General features: G+C 40.1%; 1 protein-coding gene across 10 annotated transcripts in view; it reads right to left on the bottom strand.

Moving 5' to 3' along the window:
• PIP5K1A (phosphatidylinositol-4-phosphate 5-kinase type 1 alpha) overlaps positions 1-21546 on the bottom strand; it is a 40257-nt gene that overhangs the window by 13378 nt on the left and 5333 nt on the right. For 6 of the 10 annotated variants that reach the window (XR_006296769.1, XM_043576271.1, XM_043576268.1 and 3 more), the window contains exons 2-7: positions 13533-13571; positions 5842-5873; positions 3671-3751; positions 1822-1952; positions 1262-1379; positions 897-1049 (exon numbers count right to left, since the gene is read on the bottom strand). Coding sequence is in view for 9 of the 10 variants with exons in the window: in XM_043576271.1 (XP_043432206.1) it covers positions 897-1049; positions 1262-1379; positions 1822-1952; positions 3671-3751; positions 5842-5873; positions 13533-13571 (554 nt within the window). In the remaining variant the exon portion in view is untranslated. The remainder of the gene's footprint in view (positions 1-896; positions 1050-1261; positions 1380-1821; positions 1953-3670; positions 3752-5841; positions 5874-13532; positions 13572-21546) is intronic. The other 4 variants (XM_043576270.1, XM_043576269.1, XM_043576267.1 and 1 more) reach the window with 1 other exon arrangement.

The following is a 21546-nucleotide window of genomic DNA, read 5'->3' as shown; positions in this document are numbered from 1 at the left end:
GTAGCCACCCATCTTTCTTTGTCTGCTACATGGGGTTCAGGTCCAATCTGTCTGCCCATAAGGCCACACCATATTTGCTTACAATTTTCAAACACATCTATCTCAGTGATCCGATTATCATCAAGCTGAGCCACAGACCCTCCAATCCAGTAATCAGTCAGCATACTCAATGTATGATGGATACATTCTTTCAGAGAGGTTCAAGAGAAGATCGTATTGAAAAAGTCTTAACTCTAAGCCCTTGGTATAGCATATTCTTGTGGGTGTGATGTGAAGCAAAACTAACTTCTCCAGAAGCTCCAAGGGCAGTTAATCAGAGTAAGATGGAATAGAGTACTATCAAGGGAAGTAACCAACCTCATTCTCCTGGTGTAGGAGGTAGACTAAGAACAGAAGATAAAATTATCACTGAATATCACCTTTGGGTAGGACGGTCTAAGCCAAATAACATTTAAAATATGACACATAGGGGCGCCTGGGTGGCGCAGTTGGTTAAGCGTCCGACTTCAGCCAGGTCACGATCTCGCGGTCCGTGAGTTCGAGCCCCGCGTCGGGCTCTGGGCTGATGGCTCAGAGCCTGGAGCCTGTTTCCGATTCTGTGACTCCCTCTCTCGCTGCCCCTCCCCCGTTCATGCTCTGTCTCTCTCTGTCCCAAAAATAAATAAACGTTGAAAAAAAAAAATTAAAAAAAAAAAAAAAATATGACACATAAAACCCTTTTGGCCCCAGAGAGGCAAGAGAGATGGGCCCAAAAGCCCCAAAATGAATTACGTCTTTAAGACAGAAGTGCTGACATCGTGTTGCCCTGCTGACAAGAACCATCCCGCCCCCCAACCCCCACCTTGCCCAAGAGTGGAGTGGGCAGCACAGGTGGCCAAGTGCTCTTCTTTTCTCACCATGTAGTATCCTGGAAGCAGCTTCTGCAGAAACTCCGCCTCTTTATGCTGGACCGTTTTAATGATGAATTCATCGTCACTGGACACATAGAAGAGGGAACCACTGGCCCCAGAGCTGCAGAGTTCAATCAGTGGCTCACTGCAGAGGGAGTACTAGGGCCCAGAAAGAAGAGAGCAAGAGGTTCAGAAATACCAGGGCTTGTCCAACCAGAAATTAAGTACAGATGCAATCTTAAAGTACAGAAATTAAATACAGATGCTATTCTAAACAAAAACTAGAAAAGCAAGACTGTGGAGAGAGGGTTTTCCTTTGGGAGGATCCCTCTGGTACTGGAGTCATAGGGTCCTGAGATCCAGAAGCTTACCAAGTAATCATCAGGCCGGATACCAAATAACTCCCGAAAGTAACGGAAGGCAACAGGTGCATAGGTTTTGAAGCGAAAGTCATTGTAGTGATGAGCAGGAGTCAAGTTGCTCCCTTCACTGTAGGGTTAAATAGAAGAACTTGTAATTTACCAGTCCCTGTCAACCAAGGAGTCTACCCTGGACAGACACTCAGTCACCCAGAGGCAGGTCAGTACATCCCTTCTGAGAGAACCAGAGGTATTAAAAGAGTCGGTTACTTAACGGGACATTGGCACAATATGGGGATTAAGACACGGGCATAGAGAATCACACTGCCTCTTACCTAGTGCACTAAATTGCTTTTACGGCTCACTCCACAGGCCAGAGGCTCATGGAAGTATTCAAAAAACAGTATCTGCTCTCCAAATTCTCCAGTCCCACATCACCCCAACTAAGATCAAGTTAAGGACTGGACAGTGGGCACATGCCTATGTTAGATCTGACCCCTTAAAACTGCCCTCGGGTTGATATGAAAAAGCCACACTTCCCAGGAAATTCCCATGAACATTAACCTCTGTACCTGGGAAAGAAGATACTCTCCACCACATAGAAGTCTTGCATGAGGACATCACGCTCTGGTTTGGTACTCAGGCTTCCCACAGTGTGAGTAATGCCTAACTGGATGGCACCTTTCAAGGCAGATGAGGTTGTCTGAGAAACAGAAGAGAAATGAGAGGAAAGATTCTAGTATTAAATCTGATCAGAACAATAAAAACTCTGGAGGGAAGAGCCAGAAGAAGCACTCCAAAGGCAAATGCCCTTCTAATACTTCAGACTAAGCTGGGGCAATCCAGTTCCTCCAACCTCTTGCTTAACTCGGCAGTTACGCCTGGTAAAGACTGGCAGGGTACAAAGATACACAGTAGCAAAGGCAGACTGTCTTTGTCAGCCTCAGCTAGGCAAGGTGTTCCCGCCTATCCTTATCTACATTTGGAAGATAATGTCCTGAGAGAACAATCTTATATCTCACTCCAAAGGTTCCTGCCCCCAGAGTACCTGGGGCTTCTCCAAACATTTTATTCATGGAATATAGAATGTAACTAAAATTAACTGATATTTTGATTGACTACCTGGCTACAAAAGGCCTTTTAAGTCCTTTTAAGGCAGGGCCTGATTGGTGTCCCAAGGACAACAGAGTGGCACAAAATTGTTCCTAAGTGAAAAAAGCCTGAAAGACTCAAATTATTTCCGCGGGAAGTATTTAGAATTAAAATGATCACACCGTGGTCAAGAGCCCCACTCTTACAATCCTATAGGAAATTATCAGATCATCTAGATCTGTGCTGCCCAATACACCAGCCATGCATGGCTATTTGTCAACTTAAAATCAAAATAAACTAAAAATTCACCTTTTCAGTCTTACCAGCCACATTCAAGTATGACCAGTGGCTACTACCGGATAACACAGATTATAGCACATTTCAATCACTATGAAGTTCTACTCGACAGTTTTGCTCTAAATGATTTCCCTCATCCCCAATCCCCATCAAGTATTAAATTACTGGTACTTCTATTTAGTCCTCATTAAGCATTAAAATTAAAACTAAATAAAATTAAAACTAGAGGCTGGCGCAGGCGGTAGAGCATGTCTCTTGATTTTGGTGTCATGAGTTTGAGTCCCATGTCGGGGGTGGAGATTGCTTACAAAAATTTTTTTTATAACTAGATTTTTAAGTGTGTGCCTCTCCAATTAGACTAGAAACTCATCTTTTTGTCTCAATGTTCAGCACATAAACAGAGCTCGATATATATCTGTGGAATTGACACTGGGCCTTGGGCCCATTCCCAGGAGGGCCAGGTGCCTGACAGACTTCAGTCCACCTCTATTACTTGGGACAGTGCAATAAAGGCAGAGAACACATGTAAGAAAAATCTACATGGGCCAGAAACAGGATTCCAAGAAATCATCACACCCCATATTAAGCAAAGTATAGATGCTCAATGGAAGGTTGAACACTGTCCCTTGGGAAGCCTGATAATCTCCACAGTAGTCCAGAACTGCAAGTAAACTCTAAAGTCCAAGTTGTATGATAGTTCTTGCACAAAGCCTTAGGATATCAAGGAATGAGACAAATGTGGAGAATATCATCAAGGGGACAGAATTATCCCTTCCTGGAGTAAGATGAAAGGGTTCCACCCAGACATACCTTTTTTTTTTTTTTTAAATGTTTATTAACTTTTGACAGAGACAGAGAGACAGAGCATGAATGGGGGAGGGGGGGGAGGGGGGGGGGAGAGAGAGAGAGAGAGAGAGAGAGAGAGAGAGAAAGAATCCGAAACAGGCTCCAAACTCACAGACCGCAAGATCATAACCCAAGCCAAAGTCGGATGCTCAACCAACTGAGCCACCCAGGTGCCCCCAGACATACCTTTTTATATGTCGTCTCTCCTGAGGAATCAACACCTCGGTGGCCTATTTTCTTCATGGGCATGCCAGAGGCATATGGCACCTGGAAAAAGACGAGTCAAAATTAGCACACGATCCCCATGCCATACACCATACAGCTACTGTGATGGTACATTAAAACAAACCAAAACACTCAACCTACCCTTTCTAGAAGAACATTTTATAAAGTCTTCACAAGATTCATTCTGTGCAAATACACAGCTCTAATGTTGCTTCCCAATGAATTAACTGGCTAAAAGAACACAGAAAATTCCTAGGCACAAATATTTCACTTTTTTTGAGAGAGAGAGAGAGAATGCAAGCTGGAGGAGATGGAAAAGGGGGGACAGAGAGAATCTTAGGCAGCCTCCACACTCAGCACAGAGCCTGATGTGGGGCTCGATCCCATGATCCTGAGATCATGAACCCGAGCTGAAATTGTAGTTGGACTCAGCTGCCTGAGCCACCTAGGTGCCCCACATGCTTCACCTTTGATCCTCAGAAAGATGACGTTTAAAAAATGAGTACCAGGGTGCCTGGGTGGCTCAGTTGGCTAAGTGTCTAACTCTTGGTTTCTGCTCAGGTCATGATCTCATGGTTTGTGAATTTGAGTCCCTTATCAGGCTGTGCTTGCTTGGAATTCTCTCCCCGCTCCCCCCCGCCCCCACCTCCCCTATTAGCACTCACTCACCTATGCTCTCTCTCAAAAATAAATTAAAAAAAAAATGAGTATCATTAAGGAAAAGCAGAAACAAGAGAACTACGAAATAGCTGCTCCAGGAAAAAGAACAAACCTCAGTTCACAGAAGGAGATAGGTTAAAAGTAGTTCCACAGACGTTTTTTCACCAACCTTCTTTCAGAAATTACTAACTCTCTAACCTTCAACCCGACCTGAACACTATTTGCCCAAAGTGAATTCACCAGTAACAATGATCTAGCCACTTGCAAATGAAAGTACTGCTAGTTGAGGTACTAAAAAGCTGAGGCAATAAGAGGACTCCTGAGACAGGGGCCTCAGGGCCATGAAGAGATTCCTGTGAATGAGATATGGCTTTGTTTTCCACCCACATGACAGCCCCTGAAATGAGGAAGGAGTAACACAGTACAGCGGCTGAGCCTAGAAGGCAATTCCCCACATCAAGATGAAGCACAAGACACAAAGGTATTCTTCATGAAGTCAATACTCCTTAAGTTAACAAGCCAGAGGCAAAAAAGCCCAGTGTAAATAGGGTGCGATGATCTTAGGGCCTGATATTCAAGTTTTACTGTTCTTGCTGAGGCCCTTAGTGTCAGAAAACCTTCAGTAAAGAATCTCAAAGATCTTGGAAGAGGTTCTCAAGAGAAAAATCTAAAATCACAGGCCAAAGGGGGTCTGCATTCTGAAGTCCTGTCATAAAACCGAGGAGAGAGGCAAGAAGTAAGAAGAGGTTTAGGAAATAATGAATAGAAAGAAAGGTAAGCAAATGGAAGATATTCTGCACAGAAAAGAAAAATCTGGGCAATTAACAGCATCTGTATGGTTAAAAGAAGTTCTTTAAATTCACTGAAGCTATGTAACCAGAAGGCAGTAACAGCAAAAACCAGAGAGTGAGCTTTAGTGCCAACTTTGCAGGTTTTAACCCCAGCCTTATTGATCCCACTTATTAATTGTGTGACCCTGGGCAAGTTACAGAACCTCTAATTCTCACTCTTCTTATCTGTAACACATGGATAACAATGGTACTTAGTTCACAGCGGTGTTTACAGGACTAATTAAGAATAAAGGGCACTTAGGTAAATTATTACTCTCTGGTACACTGTATTTGATACATTAAAAAAAAAAAAAAAAAGATAGGGGCGCCTGGGTGGCTCAGTTGGTTAAGCTCAGCTCAGATTCTGGGTCTCCTTCTCTCTCTGCCCCTCCCCCCACTCGCGCTCTATATCTCTCTCAAAAATAAGCGCTAAAAAAAAATTTTTGTAATCATCAATGTGAGCTATTAATACCTACAATAAACTGCAACAAAAGTAGTTGTATAATTTCTAGCTTACCAAAGACATGTCAGAATCTAGTCTAGCTTCCAAGATCCGAGGGTTAAAAATAAAGATGTTATAAACAGGTATCCTTCTATCCCAGAATTAAAACTTTAGAAACACGATATCAATATAAAACTCACCTCAGATGCCATGGGTCTCTTGATTCCAGATGCTGTTAAAAGAATAAACAAAACACAATTACAAGTGTGTACACACACACTAGTACCCACAATCTGTATCAAGCACACTGAAACAATCGGGGTTTGCGTCAAACTAAACCCATGAGCCCCTGCCTCTTGCTCTGATACTAGATCCTTTTGGGAAGGGGTTTTAAATATTCATTCCTCTTCTTCCTCCATACTCACAGAACCCTTATGCATATTCCATTCTTGTTCTAGTCCCTTTTCTTACTCAAGTGATCATATTTTTTCTGGAAAATATATCTGTTCTTGATACATTTTTTTTTTTAATTTTTTTTTCAACGTTTATTTATTTTTGGGACAGAGAGAGACAGAGCATGAACGGGGGAGGGTCAGAGAGAGAGGGAGACACAGAGTCGGAAACAGGCTCCAGGCTCCGAGCCATCAGCCCAGTGTTCTTGATACATTTAACCATCAGTCAAGAGGGTCTCATTTGATACCAGGGCTGAAAGAGAACAGGTATAAGAGATACCTAAAGACCCACTGGAGAGTCTAGGGCTTGATAATTTTTCCTATAGAGGTAAAAGGGTAAGAACTTTTAGAGCCTATCTATGGTGCTTTACTCCTAATTATTTCAGAAAAAAAGGTAAAGAGTTGATCTATGGAAATGAGGCAGCTAAAGACGAGAAAATGCAATGTCAAAATAATGAAGATTCTGCATCTCTACCTCCTCACCTTGATTTCTGCTGTAAACCCAACAGGAATTTGTTGGCATTTACTTACTAAAGTGAGTTTTACTTACCAAATATTTAATCAACGCAGATGTGTAAGACAAGTGTGTGGTTCAATCTCGTATTATGACTTTTATTCACTTAAGTTTAGGAAAGATTTTAAGAATATATTTAGCTAAAGTGATTAAAAGAACCTATCTGTAGAAAACCTACCCTGAAAGGTTAAATCAATTTTCAAGGGTCTGTCATCCCTATAACTTTCATCCATGATCATACTGGAGACACATGAACACTCAGAGACAGACTGTCCTCCCCTTCATATTGGAGAATATTGATCTATACCTTCAAAGACTACTGATATATCACTTTAATCTAATTCTAATGAATTCAAAGGGAATAAAGATTAGCCATATTAAAGAAAATTAAAAAGAGGAGCCTGATGGGATGGATCTTCAATAATGTAAGTTAATACTTGAGTAGGAAGACCCCAGTTCCACTATATGTATAAGGATTAATGGTGAGGCAACAGACACATGGGATTAAGGGCAATAAGGTAAAGCTCTAATTATGATTGTTTAAGACAACTGATCAAGGGCCCTGAGAATTTCAGAATACAGCTGGGCTCAGAGGCAAGGTTGTGATAATTAGCCCTTAGTTGTACAGAGGCCACAGACCAAGTATTTCTGTTACCAATAAACAGAGCAGTAAAATTTCCTTCCCTATAGTGAGTGAGTCAGGGTGGCAAAAAATGGGGAACAGATGGTTTTCACTCCTCTTCCCCAAAACAGAGGCAATTAAATGTCACCTAGCTGTTAGGAAGATATGCTGCATAAAATGACCCAGAAAACTGAAAAACCAGTAGAGCCCAATAATCTATACCCTTTAGAGATGCTTCATCTTCAATCATCAACTTACTTGGGTAAAAGACTAGGTAAATTAGTAATGGAATCCTAAACTAAGCTTCCAAGGAACAATAAGCCAGGATGATTCAGATTTAGGATTAAAACTGCTACTGACCTACAATAAAGTGTCCACCACCAACAAAAAAAGTCTAACCTTTTATATCTTATAACCTTTTAGCCAAGAGTCAACATGCTGAGCTATTTAAAAATCAGAAGACCTGGGTTCAAATCTCTTTTAAATCAGGAAAATTGTTCTCTATACTTAACTAAAAAAGAACCTATATTAGAAGGCTTATGTAAAGATTAGATAAGCTAAATCAAACAGACTATAAAGTGCTATACAAATATGTTCTTTCTGCATGATTTCTTTGTTGTTGTTGTTTATACTTGAGACACACACACACACACACACACACACAGAGGCAGTGAGAGAGTGGGGGAGGGGCAGAGAGAGCTGGAGACAGAATCTGAAGCAGGCTCCAAGCTCTGAGCTGTCAGCAGAGAGCCCCACACAGGGCTCGAACTCATGAGCCATGAGATGATGACCTGAGCCGAAGTTGGACGCCTGACTGAGCTACTACCCAGGCACCCCGATTTCTTTTTTCTTAATGTTTATTTTTTAGAGAAAGCGCACTTGTGCATGAGCGGGGGAGGAGCAGAAAGGGAGACAAAGGATCTGAGGCGGGCTCTGCACTGACAGCAGAGAGCCCGACGCAGGGCTCAAACTCACAAACTGAGATCATGACCTGAGCTGAGGTCAGACGCTTAACCGACTGGGCCACCCAGGCGCCCCAACTCTGTGATTTCTAAAGCAAGAGCAAAGTTGGGCCCGTAGCAAGGTTTAATGTTCAATTACCTAGACCTTCATGAAATTTTAATCAGCATCTCAAATTACTTGGCTCCTCCCAACGCGGCCCCCCTCCCCAACCCTCCTGCAAGTGCATACATGCAACTATGGAATCAGTGATTCTCAATGAGAAAATCAGTAGGCTTTCAGTTGAGAAGACGAACACTGATTCTGCACTCCTTGGTCAATGCTTGGCCTATCCCTTCCTTTTTTATCCCAGAGGAAGAGGTTTGGAAGCGATCTGGCAGAACCAAGAAAAGCCAACATCCAGCCCTAGTCTGACAGTATTTCCTCCTCTGTAGAGAAGTAGTCACTGGACAAAGTTAAACAATGCAGATAAAAAGGCAGATTAAGTGATTTCAAGGCACAGAGTTAGATATATGGCTTTCTTACTCCCTGAAAAGTTCTATTTTGCTAGTTTTATCCTTTCCTAGTTTTATCCCACAAAAATTGTAGCTCTACAGCTGCTACACTCTTGCAAAAGTACCCAGAACCAGGATGGGAGGAGTTCACTTAGCAGAATTTTGGTGCCAATGGCTTAGCTATCAGCAAGCGCAAAACTGGGATTAATCCCAAGGACACTATAGCTGAAGCAGTTAGAACAATATTGGGATCCAAATAGTAATAATCAGACCAAGTAATATTCTCTTCAAAGAGGAGAACATGGACCTAAGATTTACTCTACTCCTTGCTTGAAGTTCTGCCCCTGTGGCACAGACCGGAGCTCGAATCTAACAAAAATGAACAATGGAAGGGAAGAGAAAAATATCTAGAGAATTTTACCAGTGTTGCTGTTAACACCCAGGTTGGTCTACAAACCTAATAAAGAACAGAGTGACATTTCAAGGAACCAGATACCACCTGCTAAGGCTTGACCACTTGGTCCAAAGCTCTGCCAATAAGAAACTGTCTACTAGAGAAGTCCATGAGACCGAAGAGTCAACAGCATTGTACCTGTTTACCTGATAATCAAACTTTCTCTTCTGTAAGTACAGAAGGAGGAGGAAGAAGAGCTGAGGGAAGTGAAGGAGAAGTTGGGGGGTTGGGGGGAGACCAACTCAACATGGCAACACCGGGCTTGGTAATGCCAGCCAGCCAATGTTCAAGGGAAATGAGATTCATCCCTATGGATAAGACTAGAATATGGTTTAGCAGAAAGTTTGTTTTCTAGCATCTTTGTGAAAAATTCTCTCTGATAAAGATATGTTATTATCTTATAATCCATATCCATTATCTATATATATCATTCTCTTTTTGGGTAGGGAAACAGAGTATAGGGCAGAGCTCCAATGTTAAAATTTACTTTACTCAGGGAAAAACTTTTCTCCTGAGAAACTGGGGGCCTGCCTCTCCCCTCTAAGCCAAAACTCTCAAGGATTATTATTAAAATGCCTACATATTGGGGTGCCTGGCTGGCTCAGTCAGTGAAGCATGCAACTCCTGATCTCAGGGTGATGAGCTTGAGCCCCACATTGAGTGTGGAGATTATTTTTAAAAAACATAAATTTTGAAAAAGCCTACATCATCAGTCCACACCATGAAACGTGGCATGTGCTACAAGAAAGGAGAGCACATTACCCAAGGGGGGCAGATATGGAGGCTGACAGCTTAGCTATAAAGAAGGTCCTACCTAGAGGGGCACCTGGGTGGCTCAATCGGTTAAGTATCTGTCTTCAGCTCAGGTCATGATCTCACGGTTTGTGAGTTTGAGCCCTGTGTTGGGCTCTGTGCTGACAGCTCAGAGCCTGGAGGCTGCTTCCGATTCTGTGTCTCCCTCTCTCTCTGCTCCTCCCTCACTTGCACTCTGTCTCTGTCTCTCAAAAATAAACATACATTAAAAAAAAAATTTTTTTTTTTAAAAACAAAGAAGGTCCTGGACCCACCTCTCGCCAGCTCAATTTTAACACCTCCCAACACCAGTTCAATGTTGAATTATTTCTGCTCCCCCACCTCATTCATTTATTTAAAAACTATTAATTGATCATCTGTTACATGTCAGGAACGATGCCAGGCACTATGGACAGAGCTTTATGTTCCTGACCTAGAGGAGCTCACAAATTTTTCTTTTTTTCTGCTATCACTTGGGCAGATCCTCCTAGTTTTCCTTAATGCTGACTGCAAGACTCAACAGAAATGCTGATACTTTTTTAGAAAGTATTTCTTTCCACTGGCAAAATGTTTATTTGTATAGCACTTTGAAAGCTTACAAACATATCTCCTTTGACCCTTAAAACAGTACTACAGGCTTTGGGAACCATTTAAATTAAGGACTTAAGAGACATATCCACCAAGTATAATGTATGAAACTTGTTTGGATGCTGATAAGTAGTAAACTAAAAAGATTTCTGGGACAGGAACCTTGAGAGGAGAAATAAATAACTACTACTAATTTTGTAGATGTGACAATACTACTATGGTTATGTCATAACTCCCTCCCTCCTTTTCCCCCTAAAATACAGTCCTGATCTGTAGGAATAACATTATGAAGTATTTATGCTGAAATCACATGAAGACTGGGATTGCTTTAAAATATTCTAAGGGGTGGAGGTAGGGAAATGGGAGAATAGATGCAACCAAGTTGCAAAATATTGCTGCTGAAGCTAGATGATGGGCACAGGAGGTTCTTTATAGTTTTCGTTCTACTTTGCGTACAGCTTAAAAATTTTATAATTAAAAGTTTAGGGAAAAAATACCACAGAAGGAAACAAGTCTGGATAATCAACTTCTTTGTCTGAGCTGGCTTCTTTCTGAGAGGTTTTCTCTGGTAAAAAGCACCCAGATAAAGTTCTGAAGTAAAATTCTTTATATATTGCACTAAATTCCCAAGTCATGTCCATAGTCTGTTTCCTTCATGACTATGGGACTCCTTCTCATTAACAGGCCCTGGACGAAGAAACATTCTAAACAACTAATGTTGCAGCACTGAAAGCAAGAAATGAAGCCTTGACAAAAAGGCTGCATCAGAAAAAAATTAATCGTTCAAATAACTTATTTTTGAGTGGGCCAATAGATGATATAGAAACAACCATGGCAATATTGAACCCTGGTTACTCTGCAGAAAGAAGAAAATGTAAAAGACCTAGAGATACAAGGGTGTACTCACTTTGGGAATTTTAAAAATTCCCAAAAAAATTTGGGAATTTTTAAAAATTGACAACACAAGCTCAATCTGGCTAAAATCTACAGATGGGTTGTTTGTTTGTTTGAGAGAGAGAGAGAGAGAGAGAGAGAGAGACCCCAGGATAGGGGTAGGGGCAGAGACAGAGGGAGAGAGATAATCTCAAGCAGGCTCCACACCCAGCGCAGAGCCTGACACGTGCGGGGCTCCCACAACTGGGAAAGTCGGATGTTTGACTGAGCCACCCAGGTGCCCCTGAAATCTATAGCTATTGATGAAAGTTGATTTTTAAACAAAACAAGTTGAAAACTCAGCTCCTTCAGTCATAATCAATAACCATTTATATTATGAAAAAAGTCATTCCAAAAGGGCCTTTGAGAATTTTAGTCTAATCTTCTTTTTTAAGTAAAAGCAAAAGCATTAAGGGATGTGCTCAAAAATCACAAAGCAAAGGTAGTGACAGAGCCAGAACACGAATTCACATTCCTAATCCCCAATTCAACTCTCTTCTAAGAGAGTTTTGTTTTCAATTTCCTGGCCACCTAGCGTCTAGAGAGCCCAAGCAAGCACCAAGGGAACTAGAATACTCTACTAAACTAAATTAATCTCAGAACTTCTAAGAGACAATATGAACACAATTTTCTTCCCCTGAGATCTCCCATTTCTTTGAGACAAGGAAATCTTTTTTTCATTTTCACTGGTAAGAGTCCTTCTCCTTCAGTCCTCCTCCTCTCCATCTTAAATTAACAATAACGACAATTCTGTCCCTCTGATAACAGCCATCAATGTTACTGGCAAGAAGAGTAGGAAAATACCTTTTGCTTCTTTTAGTGAAGTTATCTTTGTTCTGGACCAAATAATGCCTGTATTCTAGAGCAGTAGAAACCTCTTTCAAGTCTAATATTTGCAAGAGCAGTTTTACAGACGTTAAGGTGCTCACTAGTAATAGAAAAGTACCTTTTTGTCTCTGTAATAAAACATCAATAACTTGGAGACAAAAAAAGAACTCCATCTCAGATTAGAGTTTTCTTTTTGGTGTGTGTGGGACCATGACTGGCTTTGATTAAAAGCATAAGGCTTTTATGATTATTGAATTTTCAGTGGACAAAAAGAAGGCATCTGATAGACAAACTCTTTGTGTTTGTTTTGTTTTAGGGATCTTGGAACTGACTGCAGAATCATTACCAATCCTTGGCACGTTAACTTCTAAGATACTTTCTGAAAGAATGAAAGAATCAATAACTCCACATCTTATGCACAGAAGAGCTCAGAATTTTGTTGTTTTTCTAGGAGAGCTAAGGTCAGAAGGGGAAGTTGTCTTCTGTATTACTCTCTCCTTCACCAAGGATTCCTGGTTCAGTCAGTAACCATTCAACAATAAATAGTTAATCTGGTTTAAAATCACATTAGTTCACACACAGACTTTCAGATTAGTCAGGGGAGCAATAGCAGCACAGTGGGTAGAAATGTGGGCTCTGAAATCAGAACACCTGAGGTTTGAATACCTGATCCATCACTAACTAGGCAAGCTTGCACAAGTTAGTGAAAATTCTCTAGGCCTTGGTTACCTCATGCATAAAATAAGCAAATAATAACATGTTCCTCATATGGCTGTTAAGAGAATTAAATAAATCACGTATAGCATTTAACATATGATAAATGCTCTATAAATAACTAGTAACTATTATCTGCATTGTGAATTAGGAAACCTATCTACAGGATGGGAAGGGTCAGAGAAATGAAAAATGCAGTAGAAAGGGAAAAGAAGAAGAGTTTGGACTAATTTAATGAAACAAAAGGAAAGGAAGTTATGTGAAGATTTTGAGGGAGACAAGGTAGTTGACTGATTTGTATCATACTGTGGAACTGTAAGAAAAGAACTTTCTGTGTTAAGATAGCATCTTTTTTGGGAAGGGCAGAGAGAAATGGGAGCTAACATCAAATAATTCTTGCAAGACACCCACAGCCTTCCCAGAAGAAGGCCATGTAGTGACCACTACACAAAGTCTGTCACTGTTACGGGGAAAAGAAGCTGGCTGCTAGTTACTGCGAGGAGCTCATGCTTCTTCAGCACAGATACACATCAGATCTACCTCTCTTATGGCTGACCCCACAGCACAGAAAGTTGAAACCTAAATGAGGAAAAACAGAAAGTTATCACTTACTTCGAGGGTTCTACTTGCTTACAGCAGAATAAGCATATTAAAAAACCAAAAACAAAACCCCTCTAAAGTTTAAAATTATGAACAGGGCTTACTTAACCCAATCCCTAGCACCATACTTGAAATGTACGATTTTTTTGCAGTTCTGAGTAAACATCCAAAAAACAAGAGAAGTTCTGGCAGAAAATTCCAAGAGTGGTCACAAAATTTGTAACCCAAATCATTTCACTCTGGAGTGATTTCATATTGACAAGAAAATTTCAGGTGCAAAGCTCATTTGTATACAGGCATCTACCCTTTTAAAAAAAAAAGTGTGTGTACATTTTATTTGAGGGTCTTCCATTCTTGGAGGATAATCTGGTCATGCCTAGCAAAAAGTCTTAAAAACATATATGTACAATTGACCTAGAAGTGAGAATTTGTCCTAAAGAAATAGTCAAGTGGATAAAGACGTATATACAAAGATATTTACTGCAGCATTGTATGTAATAACTATTATTGGATAGATACTGTAATTAGAAAAAAATCTAAACAAAAGGAGATTGGTGATATAAATCACGTCATAAATAGAACATATAAACTATTATTCTTATGTATATTTAAGGATAGGATATGAAAAAAGTTAAAAAAATTATATAGTACAATACTTTTGTAAAACACTTATCTATAAATTCACATGTACTTACATACAATGAAAAGATCCAAAATTAGGTTGATTTTTGTAATTTTAAATATTAATTTTCCCTTATGTATGTAAAATTTCTGGAAAAAATAATTACATAGATAATTTCATAATTAAAGAAAAGAGATACACAGGGATGGCTTTACTAATCCATTTTCCCTAGTAAACCACTACAAGATAGTCCCACACATACAGACCAATATCACTCCTCCTCACACATTATCTCAAGCTCATTATAATCATATTGAGCGGCTGCAGAGATACACTAGAAGAAAAATGTGAAAAGAGAATGTCCAGAATGCACACAATCCCAAGCTACAAATAAGCATGATTCCTCTACACTCACTCTCTGCCACAAATCACTTTGAGATGTTTGTACAACCTGAAACATTCATCAGCACATATAAGAGGCTCTCTCTGAAGAGGTTTATCTTTCATGTCCTCCAGAATATCAGTATTTTCCTATAAAATGGGTACTTAATTTCAGCGCATCTCCTGGATACCAGGCCCTGAAAAATATAAAAGATCTACCCTCTAAATTATGAAAATAAGCTGGGAAATCTTTAATGTTACTAAAATAATTTCAAAACAGCTGAACCAGTCAAGTGCTAAAGTGGAAACAATCCAATCAATTTTACTAAAATACAACACTGAATCATCACACCACGTCACAGAGTACTTTTCTGAGAACTCTGGACCAGTCTTAAGGAAGCACTCCATTTTGGTCCTCAGCCCCACCCTAACTTATGTTTCTGATGAAAAAGGTACTGGAGGGGCTGGTTTCTAGTCACTTGGCAAAACACCAATGTGACTCTCCATATATTTGCTCATTAGCACTGAACTACTTGCAGACTAATATTCACTATTAAGAAGGAGAAAATGTAGAGGAAAAGAAAAACCATCAATATAACTCTGAGAAGTATAAAAAGGCAAACTTCAGAAGGGGAAATGAGTTGACTTTAAAAGAGGAGATAACTGAAATATATTTCCCAACCATAAAAACCTCCGACATTAGAGTTGTTTCTCCCCCCACCAGAGTGTAGAACAAAACAGACTTGGCCTTAATACCAGAGCCTCTCCCTGCACTTTCAGAACAGAAGCATTTCCGTTGGAGATGAGATGACATCATCCATCAGATGAAAAACTAAGAGGCAGTGTGTGACTGACTTCAATGTTTGAAGTACACATATAATTTGGGGACGCCAGAGGCTGGCCGGATGTGCATTCCTCAGACAACTGGAGTTTCGCCTGGGCAAGTCATACAGAAGCAATCCCAGAGACCTAGTTCAATGACTTTCCAATACTACCACATCAAACGTGTCAAGGATACCTACACAGAGCACAAAGAGATATAAACAGACTTTTGGGAAGCAAAATGCTAACTCTCAAGGGTTCTCTTGGTTGAGAAGAGTGAGAGCCAGAGGTTTTAAAAGGAAAAAAAAGGCAAAAGCAAAAACCTACACAAAACAGAAACACAATCAGCCCAGTTATCTGCTGCACTTTATAAAGCAATCTCTCTGGTCCTTGTTACCCTGAAATACTGAAAGCCATTTTAATTACACCCCTGTAGGTGCGAGGCACAACATGTTCTCCAAATGAAAATACTGAGAAATATGTTTGAGGTATCAGCTCACCTCCTAAGCACTCAAAAAACTGTTGAGAAACAAACAAAAAGGTACCATTACCACCGCCTCAATAAGGACTAAACCAAGCCACATCCCAGAGGAAAGCTAAATGTTTCCTATGAAGTGTCAAGTTTTCCTAAGGATCTTCTAGAAAAAAGTCAGAAAGCCAAGGATGCTCCTAGAAACAAAAGCTACAAAGCAGTTTGATCTACCAGTCCTGAGGTCACCTCAGATAACAGCCAACTAAGTAGCAAGGAAATGAGTTACAAGATTACTAAAACTCATCCTGTAACATACAGCCTTTCTTTTTTTAAAAAATTTTTTTTCAACGTTTATTTATTTTTGGGACAGAGAGAGACAGAGCATGAACGGGGGAGGGGCAGAGAGAGAGGGAGACACAGAATCGGAAACAGGCTCCAGGCTCCGAGCCATCAGCCCAGAGCCCGACGCGGGGCTCGAACTCACAGACTGCGAGATCGTGACCTGGCTGAAGTTGGCTGCTTAACCGACTGCGCCACCCAGGCGCCCCACATACAGCCTTTCTACAACACCTCTGCCACTAGTAACAAGCTCTCTGAACCTCAGTTTCCAGATTTGGAAAATGAGGTTAATTAAAATACCTCTTCATTTCCCTCTAGTGATAAACTTTTACTTCTACAAGGCAAATTTCATGGTTCTCAGGCCTCATATATGTTTTCTTGGCACTAAAACTTTGGTTGAAAAAAAATTGTGTCCTTCCAAAGAGACAGGAGTCTCCTGGATAAGCCACTCATGGCCATTGATTTCTTGGCAGATCACCACCTCCTATTTCCAAACCTGGCTCTATCTATCCTGAAAAAGCAAGGACTCTTGATGGATCGGAATGTACATGCTTTAGCAGAGAAATTTTAATGATATCATTGCCCCAAACAATGCACTTCAAGGCAATTACAAGGCAATTATAAGGAATTACAAGGAAAATAAGAGATAATGTTACTTTGTTGTCATCCCTTTTATACAGGTTCTTTTTTTTTTAAGTTTATTTTTATTTATTTTTTGAGAGAAAGAGAGCACGAGTGGGGGAGGGGCAAAGAGAAAGGGAGAGAGAAGATCCCAAGTAGGCTCCACACTGTCAGCACAGAGCCCCAAGCAGGGCCTGAAATCATGAACTGTGAGATCGTGACCTGAGCGGTATCAAGAGTCAGATGCTTGGGGCGCCTGGGTGGCGCAGTCGGTTAAGCGTCCGACTTCAGCCAGGTCACGATCTCGCGGTCCATGAGTTCGAGCCCCGCGTCGGGCTCTGGGCTGATGGCTCAGAGCCTGGAGCCTGTTTCCGATTCTGTGTCTCCCTCTCTCTCTGCCCCTCCCCCGTTCATGCTCTGTCTCTCTCTGTCCCAAAAATGAATAAACGTTGAAAAAAAAAAAATTAAAAAAAAAAAAAGGGTCAGATGCTTAACCAACTGAGGCCACCCAGGTGTCCCTATACAGGTTCTTGTCAATGAAAATTTGAAGTTTACCAAGTTTGTTTACCTACATTGTTCACTGGAAATCTACTCTACTTCAGCTCATTATGTATGCTAAAAAGACCTCTTCCCATTCTTTCCCCACAACTTCCCTCGCTTATCTTCCTTTAGACCACTCCCCATCAACACTGCTGATCTTTGGGATAGTGCTTCTTCTGGGTTAAACCCACATTGCTCAGTTAAGTATATAAGGTAAATAATAAGATATACTGAACTCCCTGCAAAGAACTTGCCCTCCTTACTCTTGCCAAAGTCTTCCTCATACTCAACAGAAAGGAGCTTTTTCTGGAATCAGATGTTTACCAATACATTGTCTATAGGGACAACTGACTGGCTCAGTCAGTAGAGCATGTGACTCCTGACCTCGGGGTTCTAAATTCGAGCCCCATGTTGGGTGTAGAGATTACTTAAAAATAAAATCTTCAGGGATGCAGAGCCTGCTTGGGATTCTCTCTCTCTCTGCCCCTGTCCCACTTGGGTGCATGCTCTCTCTCTCTCTCAAAATAAATAAACTTAAAAATTATCCTTAAAAAAAAATAAAACCTTTAAAAAGAAATACATATTGTCTACAGCCATTGCAAACAAACAGACTGGAATTTCACAGGAGAAGAAAGAAAAATGACTGGGAGACAAAGTTTAAAAAAAATGGAGGGGTTGAGGAAAAAAAGTTCATTTCAAATAGAAAACTGTAAAAAGAATGATGGAAGCTCACAGGAAGTATGAACAAAACCAAGCAACACATACACAGAAACTAAACAATGCTCTCCTTTGATAGGAAAGGGTGGGGGAGTGAAGCGAGATAGGGGAAACTGGCTAGGAAGGGGTTTTCTCTAGGAAATAAATACCATCGACCCAAACACTCTCTCTTTGAGACTGAATGGTGGGCTGGGGTTTGGAACACAGAGAAACAGAGATTCCCTCTACCAGGCTATCAGAAAATAGTATACTTCCTCAAACATACTTTTATCCATGATCAAGAAACACACCCAGTCAACAGAAGAGAGAAGAAACTAACAACTTTGCTCTTACTTTATGTCAAGCAAGAACATCCTAAAATTCTAGGAAAGAAAATATCCAGATTAAAGGATAAAAATAACCACCTTCTTTCTTTATCCCCAGTTCTGTCTTTGGCCTGGTTTTATCTCTGTTATTCACTTCACAGGCTACAGTTTCCATTATATTATCAAAGAAACACAGACTAATAAAACATGTAATAACTAGTAGCTGGCACCTATTTGGGCAAATATCAATCAGAAGACGTTTGTATCAACCCAGAACCGCACATAGAAACCAACAATTTTGAATCCAAAGCCAACTTATCAGTACATTATTACCAATTAATATCTGATACTAGACACCTAAAAAATCTGTATAATCATACTTGACCAAGTTTGAGCAGCCATGGCAGAAATGAATGGTTAAACAAAAACAGTGACATGCCGATGTCATTTTCTGTCAGAATCTACCCAAGGGAACAAAAGTAAAAAAGAAGTGTCAAAACCCCAATGGAGAAAACAAACAGCAGTATCTCTCCCTACTTACAAAATGTCAACCAAAATGGTGAACCTAGTCATATTCTGACTACATGACATTCTGTTCTATCTTTATATTTCCAAATTTCAGTTTCTCACTCCAGTAAAGTGGCTTAAATTGTATTACTATCCACTAGAACAGAAGCACTGAAGGGTAAAGGACCAGCGTACAAATGTTTTACATTGGACACAAAGAACACGGATGGGCACCTGGGTGGCTCAGTCAGTTGAGTGTCCAGCTCTTGATTTTGGCTCAAGTCATGATCCCAAGGTCATGAGATTGAGCCTTAGACGGAGAGTGGAGCCAGCTTAAGATGCGCTCTCTTTCTCCCTCCCCTCCCCCTCACACGAGCGTGCACACACACTCACTCATTCTCTCTCTAGAGAACAAGACAGAACACAGACAACAACAACAACAACAAAATACTCAACAAAATCCCTACCATTTGGAGTTATCAGATTACAGGCTAATTTACTAGTGGGGCTCTTCTGGGAAGAAGAGAGCCATCAAAATCAAGGATTTATGAGGCTGGCCCTACTATAAAGGTCCCAAGCAAAAATGCTTCAGTCCTGTGTTCTCTGGGGTTTCCTTCAGCAGTTACATGAAGTCAGGAAAGGAGCTATAAAGTTATTTCCAAATCATTTGTGCTCATGATAAAATCACATAGGTGAAGGGCCACAATTTCAGAAATGTTCTTGTCTGAAGCAAAAAGGAACTACAGGTTCATGATCTTCTAATGTTTCAAGTACTTTTTCTTGGGGGAGTCAGGCATGATTTTATCACAAAGTTCTTATTTCAGAGAACAGTGTACACCTTAGCATTCTAACTTTACTTTCTAACTCCTTCAAATCAAGTCTCCAAAACAGAAACTCCTTACTCCCTTCATGGTAGTTTAAAAAAGGGATGCAGTGGCTTATTTCAAATCCTTTTTTTTTTTTTTTTTTTTAAGATTTGTTTTTAAGTAACCTCTATACAGCAATGTAGGGCTTGAATTTACAACCCTGAGAGATCAAGAATCACATGCTCTACCAACTGAGCCAGCCAGGCGCCCCTGAATTTCAAGCTCTTGATAAACTAGTCAAACTACAGATAGGGAAACAGGCTCTCTGCACACTGGTGTGACAGATGGTCATACTGTCAACAGCACCTCATCAGGGCTAATTTTATTTTTAAGTGGTGCCACTGTCCAAATAATGAGGATGGGGAGAAAGCAAAAGAAGGAATAAATTTCCTTTGCACACCAAACAGCTGAGACTAGAAGGCAAACTGCATCAACTTTTATTAACAAAGTGTAAGAACAAGCACATGATGATGGCTGCTGTAAGCTGATATTCATTTATAATTGCTTCCCCCAAATCCAAACATGGTAATTAATTATTCCAATGGGAAACGATGTCAAACATCACTTAGAGTGTATAGTTTGATCTAACCTCTGTATTTCACATGTCAGCAGAATAAAAGACCAGCTCTGACTTAATGGTGAAATACTCTAGACAGGGAATGACTGTTCCAAATAATCTGTCCTTTTTAATTTGAATTCCAAAAGATTTTGAGCCTCCAAAGGTTATAGGCAGCTTATCTAAGACATCAATCTATCCCTGAATCCTAACATTCTTAACCTTGAATCTATTTTCAATATTGTCAAAGAGAGTTCCACCAAAACTTAAGTGAGCTCAGCTAAACATCTAAGAACAATAAATTGGTTTTAGAATGGTTACAAAACCCACACACACAATCTCCTACTTGAATTTCTACAAAGCCAGCCTTCTTACCTTTAACAATTTAGGAAATCATAAACCATCACTCATTCTTGTCAATGTCCTAATTCCCCTGGTACCATCCAGACAAGCAACACTCACCCCCAATCACAAATAAAACCCATTAAAAAAAAAAAAATCAAAAAAAATTCTAATAGCCTTTTTTTGCATCAGAATCTAATATCCTTCTTCTTCAATCACATCCTTAGAATGAAATATTTTACTAAATTAAATCTACTAAGGCCAAACCTAAGTGAAAGTGAAGATACACAAAAAAAGTCAACACTATGGATCTGGACACAAAAATCCCATCAGGTTTTCAGGACTATTTATAAACACTTTTTCTTAATTTCTCAATCCAATTGTTTCAACATTTGTCAAAGAAGCAAAGATGGAAGGTGTGAGAAACAAAAGTAAAAATAAGAATCTGAAGCTATTTTTAGACATTTTTATACTTTGACTTCTCATATGAACATCATGGAGTCAAGGAGCTGTAAAGTCCACTGAAACCCAGTATTTTATTTTCTGGTGAAAACACAATAGGACAAAAACATTTACACAATCTGAATTACTAACTGCTAGCTGTAGGATCTGGCAGTAAACATAAAAACATAAAAATATCAAACAATGACATCTGAAAAAGACAGCAGGACTATCCGAAGCAGTAGAGATGGAAGAGGAGGAAGATGATTCCATTAAGTGACAAAAGAAATTTTCCTTTAGTCCTAAATCTGCCCACATCGCCAATACTTCCATGGGACAGAGGCTGAATCAAATCCTGGAACATAAATACATGCTTTTTAAGGTTACCCTGGTTCTAATAGAACACCTAACTTCTTATAAGCT

The sequence above is a fragment of the Prionailurus bengalensis genome, chromosome C1 (genome assembly GCF_016509475.1).
Source record: "Prionailurus bengalensis isolate Pbe53 chromosome C1, Fcat_Pben_1.1_paternal_pri, whole genome shotgun sequence".
Lineage (NCBI taxonomy): Eukaryota > Metazoa > Chordata > Mammalia > Carnivora > Felidae > Prionailurus > Prionailurus bengalensis.
This window is presented reverse-complemented; position numbering and strand designations above follow the sequence as displayed.